Genomic DNA, 21,768 nt, shown 5'->3' with positions numbered 1-21,768 from the left:
TATTTTAGGATAGGTTGAGGGGATGTTACGATTAATAGCAGGACTTTTAAATATACAGTAAGGATTCTTTAAATAAACAACAACCTCAATAAATGCAGGGTAACAGTTTGAAATATAATATAACCAAATGTAACAAAATACATTCCATGCATGACAGTAAAAATATCACTTACTAAAATTTCACATCATCATTATTATTATTATTATTATTATTATTATTATTATTATTATTATTATTATTATTATTGAAATTAGCAGAAAATAAATTCTAACAGAATACAATAATGCTAATAGACACAAACCATGTTGTATGTCTATTATTCTCAGCCAAAAAATGTAATTTTATCATCAGTAGGGGAGACTGTTGTACCTTTAAACACTTTTCACATTTTATTTTTTTTTTTAATTTTGGGAAATGAAATTTTTTAAATGAAAAAATGCTTGAAATAATTACTGAAGATTCCTTTACAACTTCCTCTATGTATTTTCCTGTTTTACAGATCTATTAAGGATGGAAAAAATAAAATGAAGAGATATGTAATGTGTTCAAAGGTACAACAGGTTCATGTACCTTGGAACATACCCTCTTGTAAGTTGGAACACATGGAATATAGGAGGGAATATAGCTGTAAAAACTGACAATCATATTTAAAATGTATTTGCAATCATAAACCAGAGCTGGCTTCTCTGATTGAGATTTTATTTCCTGGAGGAGCAATAACTGCTTCAGCAGCTTTCTTCAAGGCATCCGAATCAATTGGGGACCTCATTTAATTCCAGACTTACTTCGTGACATGACCTAAAAACAAAAACCGATAGTATCGTGTAATTTGGAACATGCTCCATGGCACAAGATGTTTTGTGTTCAAAGGTACAAGAGGGTGTACGTTTAATCAAATATGGCTCCGAAAACTAGAGAGTCAAATAAATCATGGAAATTAAAATATGTTATTACTCACCAGATGAAAGGGAACACATCGTACTTGAAAGACATTAACAAATACAATCTGGTTTTGTGTTAGAAAACATACATCAATGAACGAAATGTTTACTTTTGGTACTAAAAAAATTCTTTTGTCCACGGAACTCACACTTTGCAGTAAATCAAACTGAAACTACGACCAGAGCTACTTAGCGACTTTCTCTACAATCTACTTCAGTTTGAGTCCTCTAGGTAGCAGCAAACATTAAAAAACAAAATATGTTCAAAGGTACACTATGCTAAAGGTACAACAGTCTCCCCTATAGAATAACTTGAAACACATGTCGTAGTTGTCGAATCTCTTCCACGATCACATAGCTCAGTACGATGGGTTGTAATGCACCTATATCCTCTTCTGCTATTCAAACGTCAGTAATTTTATGGGTTCTGGAAAAATAAAACATTCAGTTTGTTTATGTGTACTTGAATTTACAAATGTATGTATATAATATAGAGGGTGAATCGTAAGTAATGTCATTAATTTCAGACGGTTATTCTTTGAGATATTTCAAACATAAATGTTAACGCAATTTTGCTCGTTTTTGCTTCCTTCTCGAGGTGAAAATTGTTTTATATGAAATTTCATAGCGTGTTTTAGGAAAGCCATTGATTTAATTCCCAATATGCTCAGTCAGTTTAAGAGAGTAGTGTACATTGACGTTCAAAGATATTTGACTCTACTAATCGATAGTAATCGACAATCTGTTCGTGTAAGTGTGGCTTCTTTTTTTTTCACTCGTACAAATAATTTATCAGCATAACAATAACAGCCTCATAAAATTACTTACAAAAAACACTCCCAAAAATAATATACACTTAAGAAAAAATAAATAAATATATAAAAAATTATTTGATTAACAATATTTTCACCGTTACAATTACACATATATAAAAACTAAATATAAACATTTACATAGAAATAAAAAATGTTATAGGAGAAAAAGTTCGTCCAGAGGGCTGGACTCCGGAAGAGTACCCAAAACGCTCATTGTATTTCCGCGTTGAATAGGAATACTTGAGTTTTGACGCAAATAAGTAGTGCAACGACGATCACCAGTAATGGAGATCAAAATTTGGCCGATTTGAGATACCAAAACTTTAGCGTCATGACTCCAAGGACCGAAGGTCTCCACGGCAAATGGGACAAAGATATAATTGTCTAAAAGATGAGCATATTTATTGACTTTCTTCTTCACGGCTAATTCAGCAGCAGATGCTGCGCGTCTGGAGGTATTCGGTAAGTGAGATGGAGCTAGAGTGTCAACGCAAGTGGAGTCCCAAATTAAAGATTTTCCTCTAGACCATGGAATTAAGGTGGTTCCAAAAGAGACGGGATGCCACAAGAAGTCAGAGATCTTTTAACGATATCATTGAGTGATGTTTGTCTGGGAATGCGACCCTTGCTCCTCGCACAGCTGAGTGCATGATGACCGTAAATATCAGCAATTCTCCCGCAAATACATTGGTGGCTTCTTTAGTTATTACTTCTATGAATAGACGGCGAAGATAGTAGCAACTGTTGCCAATGGTACATAAATATACCCGCATTATAGAATTCAATTTTTCATCCCACCCTTTTGATTGTAAAACAACGCTGGGTTTTAGATGAAAACCGCTGATATTGTCAATAATGAGAACAATTTATGCTTAATCTACATCATCAATTTCCCTGACACTTTTTCCACCGCCTCAATAATGGTGCCATCTGTTGAGAACTAGCGGAACTCTTTCAAAGTTTGTCAATTTTGTTATATCTTTGGTTCTGACTTATCCCGTGGTTGGAAATTTCGCTTACACGATCATAAAATCGTAGATCAAATGTCTTTGATAATAAATTATTGAAAGAATTTTAGTTTTGTCATTTAAATGTGCAGAAATTTGATCCGAACAAATGTAACATTGTAAAATTCCTTTGCAGAATGAAAAGTTACATTTTTTCCGATCAAATTTCTGCATATTTAAATGACAAAACTGAAATTCTTTCAATAATGTATGATCATAATACACTGCTCTCTTAAATTGACTGAGCATATTGGGAATTAAATAAATAGCTTTCCCAAAACATGCTATGAAATGTTTTATATAAAATAATTTTATCTCGAAAACGAAGCAAAATAAGGAAAATTGTACAAAACTTTTTGTTTGAAATATCTCAAAGAATAACCCCCTTAAATTAGTGGCATTAGGCCTACTGAAGGTTCAGTCTGTATAATGAATTGTTTTGTATGTGACATTTAAAATTGCATCCTCTGTAATATGAAATAAGAAAGAACTTGGATAACTAGAGAGTGATAGATTTATTGTCATCATCATTTATATATTAGTTATGGTGTACCACAACTTATGTATATGCGGGTTTCACCATAACTTTCTATTACATTTATTTTACTTAATTAATATGAAATCCCGACAGCCTGTTAAATTAATACCTCTTCTACTCCCGCTATTAACTTAACTCCACACAGTCAATTTCTCCTTATTGATCTTAAGGGAAGAGGATGGTATTTTTTTTGGTGAAAAATGAGTAGATTTTCAAAAAATAAAATTTTTTCCTTAAAATACTCTATGATATGTGTAGAATATATTGCATAATATTCTGTAGGTATTTGTGCCCTTATCGGATGTTGAGACGCCATTTTTAAACTTCCTGCTCTCTGGATTTTTAAATCACACCGCCCTTTGTTTGTTGTTTCCGGAACTTCATTTTTTTTCAAAACCAAATTTTTGTTTAAAATACTCTGTGATATGTGTGGAATTCATTGTATAACATTTTGTGGGTATCTGTGCCTTTATTGAATGTTGAGACGCCATTTTTAAAGTTCCTGCGCTCTGGATTATTAAATCACACCCCCTTTGATTGCTGTTTCTGGAACTTTATTTTTTTCCTACATTGCAAGACAAAAATCGATATAATTTTTTAAGTATTAAAGATATATACATGAAATTTAGAATACACATTCTCTAGACTGCTAGAAAACTTTTCTCTCTAACAGAATTTTCCTAATTGATTTCATTTTAAAAATAAGTCTGTCTGTTTGCAAGAAAGAAAATAAAAAAAATGTTATCAAATTTTAATTGTTTATTTTATAGATGTAGGGACTAATATCAAAATTCTGTTACAGACAGTTTGTAGAGCATGCTTTTATAAATATATTGTAACAAACTGTTTGAATTTATCTTTAAAAATGGCTGAGATATATCGAGTTTAGTAAAATACTGCATTGGGTACATTTTTTTTTCTAATCTGGCTCCCAAATAATTTTTTCAAAATATTTATATTTGGTTGAGTTGCTATAGTCATGAGCTCTCTACATAGAAAAAAATTAATATTTTACACCAAATAGGAAAAAATTTTTAAAAAGTTCTGTCCTCTCCCCTTAAAAATTGACCATCTGTTCGTTCCTCACTTACGTTCCTTCAAGCATTCTAATCTTGCTAACATAAATCTATATATATATATATATATATATATATATATAATTTGAACTGGTAATGGAAATTACAGGAAAACGGCTGAACGGATTTTAATAAATGACCCCTCATTTTGAAGCCTGGAACCCGAAGTTTTTCAGAAAAATAGCAACTTTCAGTGAAGCGGTAGTTTTCATACATAATTTTCTTATTTTCTAAAATCCATCTTTCGTCAGTTTTGAGAACTAATTGGATTTCAGGATAAAACAAAACACATACTACAATAAACAATAAGATATTACACGAAGGCCATGATCTGCAGGATTGCTGACATATTTAGAGCTCAAATTCAATTAGTTATTTAAAACTTCAAGACTTACTAAAAGTAATTTACAAGTCTCTGCGGTGTGTGATTTTCTGAGTAGAGCTGTGGTGTATTGGATATTAAAATCTACTAAAGTTTGAGGTGGTTTGATGACATTATTACCATTAGAAATGAAATATTATTATACAGAGGTGTGAAAATTATTAGAATAATCTTAATTTTAAAGGTTTTTTAATAGTTCCTTCACAAATATTAATTGAATTGATGAATATTGGTATATATTACTATACTGATGTAGGATATATTTACTACTAACAATGCCGGAAAGCATTGTTGTACATTGGTATTTTTCTTATTTTACAATTGTTATGGGTATTCAGAAATTATTATATTATGTTGGCGGAATTGGAAACATAAAAAATTATATGCACAAAACAGATGTATACGTTCATTTGAACCTTCACAACAATGTAAACGCAAAGAACAATTTGTTTAAAGCATTTCTTAATTAATTTTTTATGTTTCCAATTCCGCCAACATAATATAATAATTTCTGAATTCCCATAACAATTGTAAAATAAGAAAAATACCAATGTACAACAATGCTTTCCGGCATTGTTAGTAGTAAATATAACCTACATCAGTATAGTAATATTATATACCAATATTCATCAATTCAATGAATATTTGTGAAGGAACTATTAAAAAACCTTTAAAATTAAGATTATTCTAATAATTTTCACACCTCTGTAGTTAATGCCATGATGTCACTATTTTTCATTAATATTATACATATTAATGCTATATTGATGATATGAAAGTGAAACGTTTTGGGGTTATAGAATAGAGAATATCTTAAATTAGCTCTTAATTTCTATAATTTACTGAGTGGCGGCTATATAGTATATAACAGACGTGTCCAAAAGCTAACTCGCGAGTAAGCCCCTGAACGGAACCGAAGCCAGTACGTAATGAGCGCGCTCCGCCTCACCCATCCCCACCTGTACTGTACTCAATGTTTGTGCGTAAACGAAGAGCAGTGGCGGACTGCCATTATCATTGTGTTGGTCGGCGTGTTCCACCTTTTCACAATGTCTTCTAATCTTGGACGTAGTACATTCAAGGATGAATAGGAAGAGAAATATCTTTTTTTGTGTGTTAATGGGGAGAATGGAAATGCTTAATTTGTTCGAAAATTCTTAAGGGTGTGTTAAAATTCAACATGCGACGACAATACTCGACTCTTCACAAAGAATATCGTACAATTACAGGCATGTTGGACATGTGAAAAGAATTTATTTTGGGGCTATCTGTATAACTGTTGATTATACATAATAATCAGTATATTACAATACGTTTAAACTCAGTTCCGCATGACAAACATATAGTTTTTGGTTTAATTTTAGGTGAAATGCGTAGGTCTATAAACAGTTTGATAAATATAAAATAAGAAAATACAAACACAAATCACACACGTGTCCTCAGTCTTAAACAAAAAAAGCTTCTTGCTAGCTATGTTCTAGCTTGGAATATTGGAAAATCAATGAAGCCCTTTACAGAAGCATCATTTGTAAAATCGTGCATACAGGACGTTACTAAAATACTGTGTCCAGAACAAAGTCAAAGTCTAAGAAAATTAAATTGTTTCCAATTACAGTTCAGAGAAGGAATTTCAAGATTGCAAATCTAATTGAATCTGAAGTCGAAACCACAATTAACCAGTTTGTAGCTTACTCACTTGCATTGGACGAAAGCACAGATAGAAATGACAAAGCTCACCTAGCCATTTTCATCCGAGGAGTTAATGACCATTTTACTGTGTCTGAATGTCTTCTAGATGTTAATTACAAAATATAACTGGAGAAGATCAATGCCGGGCACTGAAAGGCATCATAGAACAGAAGAGGTTGAATTTGCAATGATTTGTGTCAATAGCAACAGACGGGGCTCCAGCTTCATAAATCCGTGGCGCTACAGCCCATGAAGGGCCTAGACCGACAAGCCGGCTGCTGGCCTCACGCCCACATGTCGAAGCAGAGGTTGACGATCATCCAACCAGAATGGAGGTATCGTGTGGTTAGCACGATGATCCCCCCAGCCGTTATAGCTGGCATTCGCAACCGGATTTCGCTACCTATCGTAGCTCCCCAAGTGCATCACGATGCTGGGTGGGCACCGGTCCCATACACTGGCCGAAATTTCATGATAAAATTTCTTCCCCCATGAGGACTCGAACCAGCGCGCATTCTGTAACGCGAGTCCTAGGCAGGATGCCTTAGACCACGACGCCACGGCGCGGGACCCAGCTCCATAGTACAGTATATCAAAATAATATACAAAAGTATGATATTTCTTGTTCTTTTGATATTATTATTTGTAAACATAAGCAGACCGTTGCCGCGATCCCCCACTGATCGCTCCCATCTGTTGAAGTACGAGTCTCTTCCCCTTCTGTAGCCTTACAGCACACTGTGTTCGGCGGGCAGCATCGAAAGCACGAATGACGATACGCTTTTTGGAGACCTATGGTATATAACTATAAAATTTACGTAAGACTATTTCGTTTATATGACGTCATTCCATTTTCGACCAATGAAGTGTAATGAAATTTTGAATTCCAACCAATCACAGTCAGACTTTGCGATAATTTCTGCAGCTAGATTTATCGCATGGTTCTTCTTTTGTTTAGTCGTTGTCGCCAACTGTTTCCCCGTAAATTGATGATCATGAATACATTAAGATGCAACTACACGGTTAAACTTTTCTTTCAACTTTAAAGCAATGAATGCAAGATTGATATTTAATATTAATTAATATATTTACGCAGTGAAGACCAATGCGTTTGTCGAGCTATAAAAAATGCTTTCGTGTAGCACTCATTGTAAGTAACGGTCGAAACAAGGCACAGCTGACATTGGTCCTGCTTCCAGAGGTAGGCCTAACGTAACCTATAAAATTGTAGCCTATAACATTTGTATTGAAATTAAACAATTAATAGACGTTCAAATTTATGTAACATCATCGCATATGAAACTCAAAGACCTTGCATAGTAATAATAAGGTCTTTGATCATACTGCCTTTCGTATGGCGTAATAAAATTCGTGTTTTAATTAGGCCTGTCTATACAGAGATGGCTTCACTGTGTAGCAACATGTCTCGCTGTGAATACATAAGCATTGGTATATAGCTGTCCCCACTGTTGCTGTTAAATTAAATTATGATTTCAGCAGATAATGAAAATGTATTTGTTATAATAATAAGAGAAAAGTGCAGTACATGTAATTAACATTGTTAAACCTGTATTTCGCTTTTCGCAATTGGCATTACTGAATAATAACATCGAATTTCTTTATTGCAATAATCGATATTCATCTACGAGTATTTCAACTTCACAATGTCTGAATAGGTTAAGTATTCGTTAATATACAATTATTAACATTTTGTGATCGAATTTTAGGGTTATATTATTTAAATTTTTATTTTATTCACGAAATAGTCCTAATAAATGTCACTCGAGGTCTGAGATTTCCCAGATAAATCCACGAGCTTCGCTCGTGGATTTATCGGCAGATCTCAGACCTCTCGTGACATTACTACAGATAATAATATTGTTATTAAAAATCGAATATTTTTATAGTTATTAATCAAGTGAGATTGGATCTTTTTTCATATATTTAATGGCGGTGTGGTGTAGATATGTATACACTTATTCTCTTCAGTATTGGCTCGAGAGAGCGCAAAAATTACAGTTCCTGAGGAAAGACCAAAAGGTATTACTTACAGATAAAATAAGAAGCCTACAAAATTATGTAGTCTCCCGATCATTTCAGCAAGATCTCTTAGCAGGATAAAATGATTTTAGCCTCTACATTACAAGCTCTACATGCAGCAGCTCTACATGTCTACATGTCTACATGTCTATTGTTCGAAAGCTTAGCAAACCTGACTTTTTTTAACTTTCACCTACAATCCACAATGACCTGAAATTGCTATTGCTTTACTCCCACATGAAAAACCAGTGATCGTCCTGACATTGTTACTTGCGTTTTCACGTTGAAACTCAAACCCTGAAGGTGGATAGGTTCAAGAGAAAGTATTTGGCATAAAAAAACATTCAGAGGGAGTATTTTTCATTATTATGGAAGCAAATAACTTTCAAAATGTCTGGTATTCTTCATTGAAAATAAATATGAAAACTTTTATTTGAACGTCTAATGGACTTAGTTTGCAGCATTTGCTGCACAAGCCACTAGTTTATATATATATTTCCGTCTAGCATCTAGCTCATTCTGCTCTACAGGATATTATTCTGTTGATCTTTATTACTTTATCAAAATATTGTTCTAAAATGTTGACTGGTTATTCTTATTAAAATCTCTATACTGACATTCCTATTTAAAACACTTAACACCTTCACACGGTTTTACTCATTTTACCTGATACACAACATGGTATAATCAGCTTGTAAAATAATCTTGACATGATCATCTTGCTTACTATAGTCCGAAATCATACATTCATTGACCTCCATCAACGCTCGGCAAAAAAACTACTTGGATAACTAGAGTAGAAGTCCGAAGACTAGAAAATAATTATACACTGTATCTAGTAGAATCACTACCACAATAGTACATTATGCAATGAGCCTATAATGAAGGTAATTAAGAAGCGAGTATGGATATTTATGAAACGATCGTATGCGAGTTTCATAATTTTCATACAAGCTTCTTAATTACCATTATAGGCGAGTTTCATACGACTTTTTATGCTCGACCATATTTCTAACTTGATATTATTAATTTTTTAGCAATGTCCCGTATGTTGTGAGATGTGCGCAGACGCAAAAGTATTGATTTTTTTTCCGAGGAACAGATGTCCACATTGACCTTGCTAGGCCATAAGAACCTACAGAGATAACCTTGAAATAAAATTAGACATTGAAAAACGAGAAGACAAATTGAATTTATTTGAATATTATTTACAATTAACGCTAATTATTATAGTAACAGAACATAACCTTCTGCGACAGTATTGGATTTCCAGCCTCCGTGACTTTTCGCTAATTCTCTTTCGATTGCATATCCGAGAATAATCGATACTTGTGGTTTTATAACGGTAGAAAGCTGACCTGTCATTGGCTGAACAGTTGTAACCTGAGTCGTCATTGGCTGAAAGACGTGACCTTTAATGAGTAGGTGTACTTTAATGACATGCATTAAAGGTCTGCTACCAGGTGTATAATTACTACATTTCGGCATGGTCGAGCATAAAGAAATATAAATATCTCGTCACTCAGTGAATTTATAAATATGTTTCTCATCTTGTCTTATGTACAAACTCTCCAAGTTTGGTAACAATGAAAATTATGACTCTAGTGCGCATGCTCGGGGTATGACAACACATAGGGTTAAATGGCGGAATTCACGGTACAACAGAAAGTGAAATGTTGTTATTGGTTAGCCGAATTGAAGTTCCCAATTGCAGTGCAAAGACGATTTAGGCAGGAATAATGGTGGAAATGCTCCATACCATTGTTAAATGGTATAATCAGCTATTGGAAACAGGCTCTGTGTTAAGGAAGAAGGGAAGCGGCATAAAAGCAGTGTTCGCAGCTGAAGTTGAAGATGTTAGGCAAGCATTTCAGCTCAGCCCAAGGAAATCAATTCGACGGGCCAGTTCAGACCTGGGTATTCCGAAGTCGACTGTTCACAACACTGTCCATAAAAGATGGCGACTTAGAGCATACAAAACCCAACTTGTGCAAAAGCTACAGCTTGTGCTTCCGTCACACTTGTAATGCTGCGTAACACATGAAGGGAGATAGAATACCGTCTTGATATTGCTATGCCTGATGGCCTTAACTACGCCAAGATAAATAAATAGATAGATAGATAGATAAATAAATAAATAAATAAATAATAAATAAATAAATAGATAAATAAATATATAAATAAATAAATAGATAAATAAATAAATAATAAATAAATAGATAAATAAATAAATAGATAGGCCTAGATAAATAAATAAGTAAATAAATAATAAATAAATAAAGAGATAAATAAATAAGTAAATAAATAGATAGATAAATAAATAAATAAGTAGTAAGTAAATAAATAAACAGATAAGTAAGTAAGTAAAGAAATAAATAAATGCGTAAATAAGTAAGTAAATAAATAACTAAATAAATAAATAAGTAAATAAATAAATAAATAAATAAGTGAGTAAGTAAATAAGTAAATAAATAAATAGATAAGCAAGTAAATAAATAAATAAATACGTAAATAAGTAAATAAATAAATAAATACGTAAATATGTAAATAAATAAATAAATACGTAAATAAGTAAGTAAATAAGTAAATAAATAAATAAATAAGTAAATAAATAACTAAATAAATAAATAAGTAAGCAAGTAAGTAAGTAAGTAAATAAATAGATAATTAAGTAAATAAATAAATAAATACGTAAATAAGTAAGTAAATAAGTAAATAAATAAATACGTAAATAAGTAAGTAAATAAGTAAATAAATAAATAAATACGTAAATAAGTAAGTAAATAATTAAATAAATAAATAGATAAGTAAGTAAGTAAGTAAAGAAATAAATAAATACGTAAATAAGTAAGTAAATAAATAAATAAGTGAATAAATAAATAAGTAAATAAACAAATAAATAGATAAGTAAATAAGTAAATACATAAATAAATAAGTAAATAAATAAATAAGTAAATAAATAAATAAGTAAATAGATAAGTAAATAAATAAATAAATACCTAAGTAAATAAATAAATACGTAAATAAGTCAGTAAGTAAATAAATAACTAAATAAATACATAAGGAAATAAATAAATGAGTAAGTAAGTAAGTAAATAAATAAATAGATAAGTAAGTAAGTAAATAAATAAATACGTAAATAAATAGTAAATAAATAAATAAATGCTTATATAAGTAAGTAAATAAGTAAATAAAGAAATAAATAACCAATTAAATAAATAAGTAAATAAATAAATAAGTAAATAAATAATTAAATAAGTAAGTACGTGAGTAAGTAAGTAAATAAATAAATAGATAAGTAAGTAAGTAAAAAAATAAATACGTAAGTAAATATTAAATAAATAAATAAATACGTAAATAAGTAAGTAAATAAATAACTAAATAAATAAATAAGTGAGTATGTGAGTATATAAATAAATAGAGAAGTAAGTAAATAAATAAATAAATACGTAAATAAGTAAATAAATAAATAAATACGTAAATAAGTAAGTAAATAAATAAATGCATAAATAAGTAAATAAAGAAATAAATAATTAAATAGTAAATAAGTAAATAAATAAATAAATAAGTAAATAAATAAATAAATAAATAATAAATGAGTAAGTAAGTAAGTAAATAAATAAATATATAAGTAAGTAAATAAATAAATAAATACGTAAATAAGTAAGTAAATAAATAACTAAATAAATAGATAAGTAAGTAAGTAAATAAATAAATAAATACGTAAATAAGTGAATAAATAAATAAATACGTAAATAAGTAAATAAATAAATACGTTAATAAGTAAGTAAATAAATAAATAAATAAGCAAATAAATAAATAAGTAAATAAATAAATCAGAGGAGCACATGTGGAGATCTATTGAAATTTGGTGAGCTTTTCTAACATAAAATCTAAGTCCGGTTATTCTGTCACTATTAGTTTAGGAGATATTCAGGTTTCTATGTGGTAGTGATTCTACGGGACACACTGTATATAGATGGCGCTTACAGATGGGGAAAATAGAAATAACAATTTATTTATCTTACAGCCTCAGAGAAATCAGTCTTATAACTCTGACATCCCTTAACTTGTCCCTACTTGAGAAATGATGCTATGCGCTTATAGTAAATTATGACAATTCTTTTTTGCAAAACATTAACAGTTCATGTCCTTCTTAATGTCTAACAACGTACCCCGATTGAGACAGGATCGGATTGAACTCCAACCCAAAACGTGTCGTATGATAGTGCAACAGTAGCCCTGGAAAGAAACAAATTCTTATTTTCCATTGAAAAGTTGCACATATATTTGCTTAGATACGTATAGTAGGAGGAAAAAGTTCATAAAGTCAGTTCTTTACCATCCCTCATACTCGCCTGATTTGGTGTCACCGACTATCTCTGCTTAAGCAATTGAAAATTAAATAAAAAAAAATATATATATATCAAATCCGTTGAATGAAAGTGAACCCAGCAACTCAAATACGGATAAAAATTTTCAGAAAGAAAATAGAATGCTAATTTGTTTCATAAAAAGTTGTATATGTAGCAGATGTAGGAACATTTATGACTCAAATAAGGTAGGATATAATATACTCCAAATAATACTTACAAGAACACAACATTGGTTGAGATGTTTGGCGCAATCCAAGTAAGTGTGGCGTTATTCACCAGCTCAGGGCTATAGAAAAGGGCCGAGTTCTGAAACGAGATAACGTTTTCTTTAATGACGTTGTCATAGTGATGCTTGTAAGCAATACAAACTTCATACCAATACGATGAAAGAGTAATGGAACGGAGAAAAATTCTCTCCGGCGCCGGGATTTGAACCCGGGTTTTCAGCTCTACGTGCTGATGCTTTATCCACTAAGTCACACCGGATACAACACCGATGTCGGACAGAACTGTCTCTGATTGAGTTCCAACTCTTGGGTTCCCTCTAGTGGCCGCCCTCTGCACTACGTCATAGATGTCTATGAACATAGGACCGAAGTCCACACATGTGCTGAGGTGCACTCGTTATGAGTGACTAGTTGGCCGGGATCCGACGGAATAAGCGCCGTCTTAAATCACTTCGTCGGTTCCATTACTCTTTCATCGTATGATGACGCAGAATATCTGCATGGAAATATCATATGTACTTCGGTACATTGAAATAATATATTTCATACCAATAGGTACAGAACCTGCTTTACAGCGTACATAAAACTAGTCATCTGGCATCGAACTCGTAACTAGTGCACTGAAACCTTAACTTAATTTAAATTCATCTGTTCTTCTTAGGTTCATTTTGGTTAAGCATTACATACAGAGAATGAGAAATTAAGAAAGACAAACTTTAAGTAAATTACAGTTTTATAGACAAAAGTTTGCGGCCTCTAGTTGGGGATTTACAGTATAACATGGCAAATCGTTTCATAATGTTAACTTTATGGCACAAGATATGCCGTCATAATAGTAGTCACGACGGTTTAGTTGCCATGGTAATATTTTACAACTTTGGCACAATAATATGGCATATTATCACTCTCGTATACAGTCACGGAGATTGAGTTTTGAGGGTGCTAGAAACAATAGACTGTGCCGGTACTATTTCGCATTGTCTGTAATAAGGCGATATTAGCGATCCTAGTGGTGAGCAACTATCTAATGTTTGCATATTTACTACGTATTGAGCTTCGTGACTGTATATACTAGACTGTGATACTATGAACAATTTTCACTAACGATAAAGACTGTTTATGCTCGACCATGCCGAAATGTAGTAATTATACACCTGGTAGCAGCCCTTTAATGGACCTCATTAAAATACACCTATTCATTAAAGTTCAGGTGTTCCACCAATCAGAAAATACCATTGTAGCAATATGAAAGCGCAAGTATCGATTATTCTCGGATATGCAATCGAAAGACAACTAGCGCGAGACATTTGTTTCTCGGAAAAAAAATCAATACTTTCGCGTCTGCGCACATCTCACAATTTACGAGGTATTGCACAAGATCAGTTCCACTCCTCAGTCAGATAAGAATAACATGAATACTTATGAATAATTTCAAGTTAGAAATATGGTCGAGCATAAAAAGTCGTATGAAACTTGCCTATAATGGTAATTAAGAGTCTCGTATAAAAATTATGAAACTCGCTTGCGCTCGTTTCATAAACATACTCGCGTCTTGATTACTACCATTATAGGATCGTTGCATAATGTACTATTACAGTATAATGCTGATATACAAAATAATATTTATTTATTTTCGTATTCAAGGACGAAGAGTCGAAGGACATCATTGGCCAATATTTGTAATGATAATGTTAATAATAATAATAATAATAATAATAATAATAATAATAATAATAATAATCGATGCGATGTGATTTTTTAAAATACGTCTATATAAATTTCATATTCGTTAGTTAACTGACAGTAAGCCAAAGAATGTGATAGGCCTAAGAGGCCAGTTGAATAAAAATCAGTAAACCATGTACTGATAATTAATTAATTGACACTGAAAGATAATTTCTGGTCAGTAAAACTAATGACCGATTTTCAAATGAATAAATGTTTGCTAAATTCTTTCATTCTGTTAAATGAAAGTGGTTTTGAAGTCTGTAAGTTAGCATGCAGTTGTAGTCATGGTAACCAACTACGGCAGTCAAGATGTTAGATAACAAATGACAAATGACGTGAGAGCACAGAATATAGTAAAGATGTTGCTGCAGTACTCACATTTAGGCCGTCTGAACAAGTTAAAGTCACCACTTTTCCTGGACCATCGTGTGAAGTGTTGAATTGGCCAAGCGCAGTGTAGTTTTCTGGACCAACGCCTGCATATCTTGCCTGTACGTACAGCGCTCGGAAGCTTGCGTTTCCTAAACCGGACACTGAAACTGCAAGCAAACAACACACTTGAAAATTGTTGATGCCACATAATAATTTATCATTGATTTCATCATCATTACCACAGCCTAATTTTTATATATTTTACATTACGAATTACTGCTGTGTATACAAAATATATGAGGAAAATTCTTCACTTATGTAACAAAGTGTATATGTACAGAATGTCTGAATTAAGCCGTTCATTTTTGTTTACGCAGTCCAAATAGCAATCGCGAAATGAGTGAGGTATATCGTATAACGAGATATTGTTTAAATTGTTGGAAAACTATGTAATATCATGAAAGTAGTGAACCCCTTGTCATTTTAGGCACGAACCGCCACTGTCAGGGAGTATCAGTGTGATCAACATAAATTTCTAACGCTCCATGATAGACAATTGAACAGTCCATTGCAAGAATGATGGATGTCATTTGGAATGCATTTTGCAGGAGAAGCAATTGAAAGTTTGAAATGCTTAGCGCTCAAAGCTTAACTGTGATTTTCCGATCATTACTGGACAATGACTATCAGTGTTAATGCCATATAACTCTGTATGTACGTTATATATGTCTTAAGCTATGCATTGACAGTCTTGGTTCATTTTCGACAAGAAAGTGACATCCATCATTCTTGTAGTGGACTCTTCAATTGTGAAATGGCAAATATACAGGGTGATTCACGATTACCGTCCCTGACGGAGCTTATTTCCGGAGAAATTCTGAGCAAAAAATGTCATATAAACATTTGTCCTGATCTCACTATTTTCAGGATTATACTAATTTGATGTTCTTTGTACAATATCGTTATTCTTGAGTTTTAAGGGTAAAAGAATATTACAGATAAAGAATAAACTATTCACGAGTATCATTTCTTTAATTAGCTAGTATTCTGAAGCTAGAAATGTGTTATGAATTCCATAGTTGCTTCGTACAGAATTTTTTTTTTTTCGATTTTTAATTTTAAAAAATTACATTTTCTTAGGCATTTATCAGAACAATTGTTACAAATCACGCCACTCTTGTAATTCTTTAAGACTGTACATTAGGATGCATAATTAAACTGTAAAGAATCAAGTTCCTTAAGTTGTATGATTTGTAACAATTTTTTTGATAAGTGCGTAAGAATGATGTCATTTTTAGTTAAAAATTGAAAAATGAAATCTGTGCAAAACAATTAACAACACATTTTTAGCTTCAGAACACTAGCTAATTAAAGAAATGACACTTCTGAATAGTTCATTCTCTATTTGTAATATTTTTTACCCTTAACACTGAAGAAAAGAAGCTATTTTACAAACAACTTCAAATTAGTGTAACTCTAAAAATATTGAGATTAGGATAAGTTTAAATGTTTATATGAATTATTTGCTCAGAATGTCTTTGGAAATAAGGTCCGTGACTGTAAATCCTCGTGAATCACCCTGTATATTAATTTTGCATGTGTTTGAAGATTAGATAAAGTTTTATTCACTACATTGTAACATACCCAAATTACCTCACTATAACCTAATTACCCCGACTCCCTATTCCGTCGAGCTCTGTAACTTGACATTTTCAACGTTTCTGGACTACATACAGGTTCCATCAATAGGGCAGATGTCACCAGTGGCGGCTAGTGATAAAATATTACATGTGTTCACAATTTTGTGTTTCAAAATCGAAGAGAATTTGAAATCGTACGTTTAGCCTAATATAAAATGTCATGATACCAAAATTTCACTATCGAAAAAATCGTATATAAATTCAAAACAACATATAATAATAATAATAATAATAATAATAATAATAATAATAATAATAATAATGATAATACTTACTTACAAATGGCTTTTTAGGCCCGAAGGTTCATTGCCGCTCTCACATAAGCCCGCCATCGGTCCTTAATCCAGTCTCTATCATCACACCCCACCTCCCTCAAATCCATTTTAATATTATCCTCCCATCTACGTCTCGGCCTCCCTAAAGGTATTTTTCCCTCCGTCTCCCAACTAACACTCTACATGCATTTCTGGATTCGCCTATACGTGCTACATGCCCTGCCCATCTCAAACGTCTGGATTTTAAGTTCCTAATTATGTTAGGTGAAGAATACAATGCGTGCAGTTCTGTGTTGTGTAACTTTCTCCATTCTCCTGTAACTTCATCCCTCTTAGCCCCAAATATTTTCCTAAGCACCTTATTCTCAAACACCCTTAATCTCTGTTCCTCTCTCAAAGTGAGAGTCCAAGTTTCACAACCATACAGAACAACCGGTAATATAACTGTTTTATAAATTCTAACTTTCAGATTTTTTGACAGCAGACTGGATGATAAAAGCTTCTCAACCGAATAATAACACGCATTTCCCATATTTATTCGGCGTTTAATTTCCTCCCGAGTGTCATTTATATTTGTTACTGTTGCTCCAAGATATTTGAATTTTTCCACCTCTTCGAAGGATAAATCTCCAATTTTTATATTTCCATTTCGTACAATATTCTGGTCACGAGACATAATCATATACTTTGTCTTTTCGGGATTTACTTCCAAACCGATCGCTTTACTTGCTTCAAGTAAGATTTCCGTGTTTTCCCTAATGGTTTGTGTATTTTCTCCTAACATATTCACGTCATCCGCATAGACAAGAATCTGATGTAACCCGTTCAATTCCAAACCCTGCCTGAATAATAATAATAATAATAATAATAATAATAATAATAATAATAATAATAATAATAATAATAATAATAATAATAATAATGAAACCCAGTCTTTTTGTATTCCAATTTTTCTGGTAAGCCAGTTTACCCAGTTATTTACTGTTCCAAATTACTTGAACAGAGTTTATTGTTTACGTTTGTTAAAAATAAATACATACCACAATGCTGTTATTTAAAAAAGCGTGTGTTCAGTAATATATTTTGATTCACAACACACTGATACACTATAGCCTATACCAGTACTGTAATCCCATTCGCATAGATTGTTTACTATAAATACATGCCAGTAAATATTATTCTTAAATATTATACACTGCCATACAGATACTTAAATTCATACCACCACCACATTCAGCCAGCACGTGTTTGAAAGCAAACTGTGCTATTATGCTGACACTGAAGTATGGTAATTCACAAACTACACTCTCGTAGCAGCACTGTACACACATCCACATAAAGTAAACGTCCCGACAGGCTATAATACAGACTATTAAAGTTCGTCCTCGAGATATAGCACGTGAACGATAGCATTGATGCACCTGACATCTGTAGGATAGATTCACTGTTCACTTAACGCTTTGTGCTCTTGACGAGTCATAAGCGGCCAGCGGAAGACAATTTTCTCCCGCGCATGCGTGAAATTCCTGTAATCTTCGAGCACAGCTTGTACGTGAACGGATGTTGCCAAGTTTACATAAGAAGTTTATGCAAGATGCGGGAAGTTTAAAATACTCGATTCTGATATTATACATTCCCACTACGTCAATACGGTATTAAACAATAAAACTACTGGGTGTTCAGTTCAAAGTGTGTCATGGCTCGCTGTATGCCGTCATGTGGCTAGCCGATGAGCCTAGAGAATTCAATCTTCCTACACTTCCGCAGAGGTGTATAACCTATGAGGCAGAGAAGGTGCCTAGCAAGTACGGCGTTCATTCTGAAGAGTACTTACCTATACGTACGGTAACGCCGGTAGTGGCAGGAATGTGAACTGTTTGGAAATACGTACTGTCGGGATATGGGGAGAGGGTTAAGACGATTACTTACGTATTTGTTGACATTAACTTCGACGGTCAACATGGACACGGAGCATTTGATTTGTGTTGTGGAATGTTACCGTACGCAACCGATGATGACAAATACCCTGCGTACGACTTGCCGGCGCAAAACACAGTTCGAAAGAGGTTATGGTAGCACACAGACCGTACAGAACGCCATCTGTTGCTACGACGTTCAAGTTATACCGTACACGTTCTCAAGTTCAGATTGAAGAACGCCTTAAATAATAGGCAACTTCTCTAACATATAAGCTGAAACTCGCTTCAAATCGGTGACCCATCAACAGTGACGTCATGACACACTTTGAAATGAACACCCAGTAGTCGTGCATTAATGGAAACAAGGTGTTCACGTGCTCTTGTGCTCTTATTGACGCATAGCCACTCGATGTCACCACATTTGTTTCTTAATATTACCGGCCTTTGGGCCTACAGTTGAATCTCCTTACCTCCTACTTTTCCGCCCTGAGGGACGTGAACTGCAGTCGTGTTGATGATGTAGGGCGGGGTTGAATTCTGGGCGGGTGTACAGCCTGTCCCATTAACCTTGGGGTGTCTGGGGAACATATCTATGCACACCGGATAAGCGTGCCTCGTATGAACTTTGGTCCAAGTTGACTGATTCAGATGAGTGGTTTCAGGTGCTGGACCACAGCCGTCAGGCGTGGGGGGAGGGGCACCGGAAGCTAGGCACACTAGGGTCATGCTGCAGCAAAGAAAACCGAAAGGCGCTCTATAGCATTACGCAGAACTACATATAGATGCGATCACCTGTCGACAGGTCCATAGATGAAGGGTAATACAAGAAGAATAAGGCGCCCTTTTCTCGTCCCTATTAGACTTGTAGTAGGTCTGTAGATGTGTGTCAGAATTTAATAGAATTGTTATATGTCCCCGAATTTTTAAATATGGTAACCTTATCCGCAATTAACATTATCAAGCAACAATTATGATTCGTATTAAAAATTTTATTATTTATTTATTAATTTATTCATTTATTTATTTATTTACTTATTTATTTAATTAATTATTCACTTATTTATTTACTGATTTACTGATTTATTTATTTACTTATTTATTTACTGATTTATTTATTTATTTACTTATTTATTTACTTATTTATTTATTTACTTATTTATTTACTCATTCATTCATTTATTTAATGATTTACTTATTTACTTATTTATTTAATTGTTTATAAATTAATTAATTTATTTAGTGATTTACTTATTTATTTATTTACTTATTTACTGATGTCTTTATTTAATTATTTATTTATTTACTTATTTATTTATTCATTTATTAATTTATTTACTTATTTACTGATTTACTTATTCACTTATTTATTTATTTACTTATTTACTTATTTATTTACTTATTTGTTTATTTATTCACTTATTTATTTATTTATTCATTTACTTATTTATTTATTTAATTATTTATTCATTTATTTATTTATTTAGTGATTTACTTATTTATTTATTTACTTATTTACTGATTTATTTATTTAATTATTTATTTATTTACTTATTTATTTATTCATTTATTCATTTATTTATTTATTTACTGATTTACTTATTTACTTATTACCTTATTTACTGATTTATTTATTTATTTATTTATTTATTTATTTATTTATTTATTTATTTATTTATTTATTTATTTATTTATTTATTTATTTATTTAGACTCTTACTTTGAGAGAGGAACAGAGGTTAAGACTGTTCGAGAATACAGTGCTTAGGAACATGTTTGGGGCTAAGAGGGATGACGTTACAGGAGAATGGAGGAAGTTACACAACGTAGAATTGCACACATGGTATTGTTATAGAGTGTTAGTTGGGAGGCCGGAGGGCAAAAGATCTTTGGGGAGGCTGAGGCGTAGATGGGAGGATAATATTAAAATGGATTTGAGGGAGGTGGGATATGATGGTAGAGACTGGATTAACCGTGCACAGGATAGGGACCGATGGCGGGCTTATGTGAGGGCGGCAGTGAACACCCTGGTTTCTTAAAAGCCATTTGAAAGTTGTAATTTATTTATTTATGTATTTATTAATTAATTAATTTATGTATTTATGTATTTATTTATTTATTTATTTATTTATTTATTTATTTATTTATTTATTCATTTATTTATTTATACTGGCAGAGTTAAGGCCATAAGACCTTCTCTTCCACTCAAACAGTATAAGAGCACATAGCAAATATAATAACAACAATAAGGAATGTTACATAAATAATAATAATAATAATAATAATAATAATAATAATAATAATAATAATAATAATAATACGCACCTGAAAAACACTAAGTACATAGCCATGGTAGCAATGGTCTTGTTACGTAGAGAAATGACTGTCGTTACAAGTGTTGTAGCCTATTATATAGGCCCTAACTTTTTCTACATGCACACCTCAGCGTCTGATAACGTGCTGACATCTGACTCACGCTCTGTTACACAAGCAGTACGGAATAGCGATAACTGGCCGCATGCAGAAATGTTCTGTCACTATGTCTCACAAGGAAAAAAAAATGACATGGGATTCATCCAATCCCTATAATTGAGTGAAAGTTTTGTGCTTTCGTGATTGTTATTGTGGGCATAGTTGGTATTATAAGGGTGTTTGGGATTTGAATTAAAAGTTTGATATTTATTTT

The 21,768-nt window shown here is 32.4% G+C and overlaps 2 protein-coding genes across 4 annotated transcripts in view; one reads left to right on the top strand and one right to left on the bottom strand.

Moving 5' to 3' along the window:
• Positions 1 to 21,768, top strand: part of LOC138714114 (salivary peroxidase/catechol oxidase-like) — a 153,668-nt gene that overhangs the window by 87,850 nt on the left and 44,050 nt on the right. The gene's annotated exons all lie outside the window — the stretch shown is intronic.
• LOC138714150 (putative defense protein Hdd11) lies at positions 1,243 to 21,565 on the bottom strand. The gene is made up of 6 exons (XM_069846587.1): positions 21,408 to 21,565; positions 19,557 to 19,813; positions 15,199 to 15,359; positions 13,083 to 13,171; positions 12,665 to 12,731; positions 1,243 to 1,369 (listed from the first exon to the last, which is right to left on the bottom strand). Exons 1-6 carry the CDS (start codon positions 21,431 to 21,433, stop codon positions 1,361 to 1,363), a joined length of 609 nt encoding a protein of 202 aa, XP_069702688.1. The 5' UTR covers positions 21,434 to 21,565; the 3' UTR covers positions 1,243 to 1,360.

This window comes from Periplaneta americana, chromosome 2, assembly GCF_040183065.1.
Source record: "Periplaneta americana isolate PAMFEO1 chromosome 2, P.americana_PAMFEO1_priV1, whole genome shotgun sequence".
Taxonomy (NCBI): domain Eukaryota; kingdom Metazoa; phylum Arthropoda; class Insecta; order Blattodea; family Blattidae; genus Periplaneta; species Periplaneta americana.
This window is presented reverse-complemented; position numbering and strand designations above follow the sequence as displayed.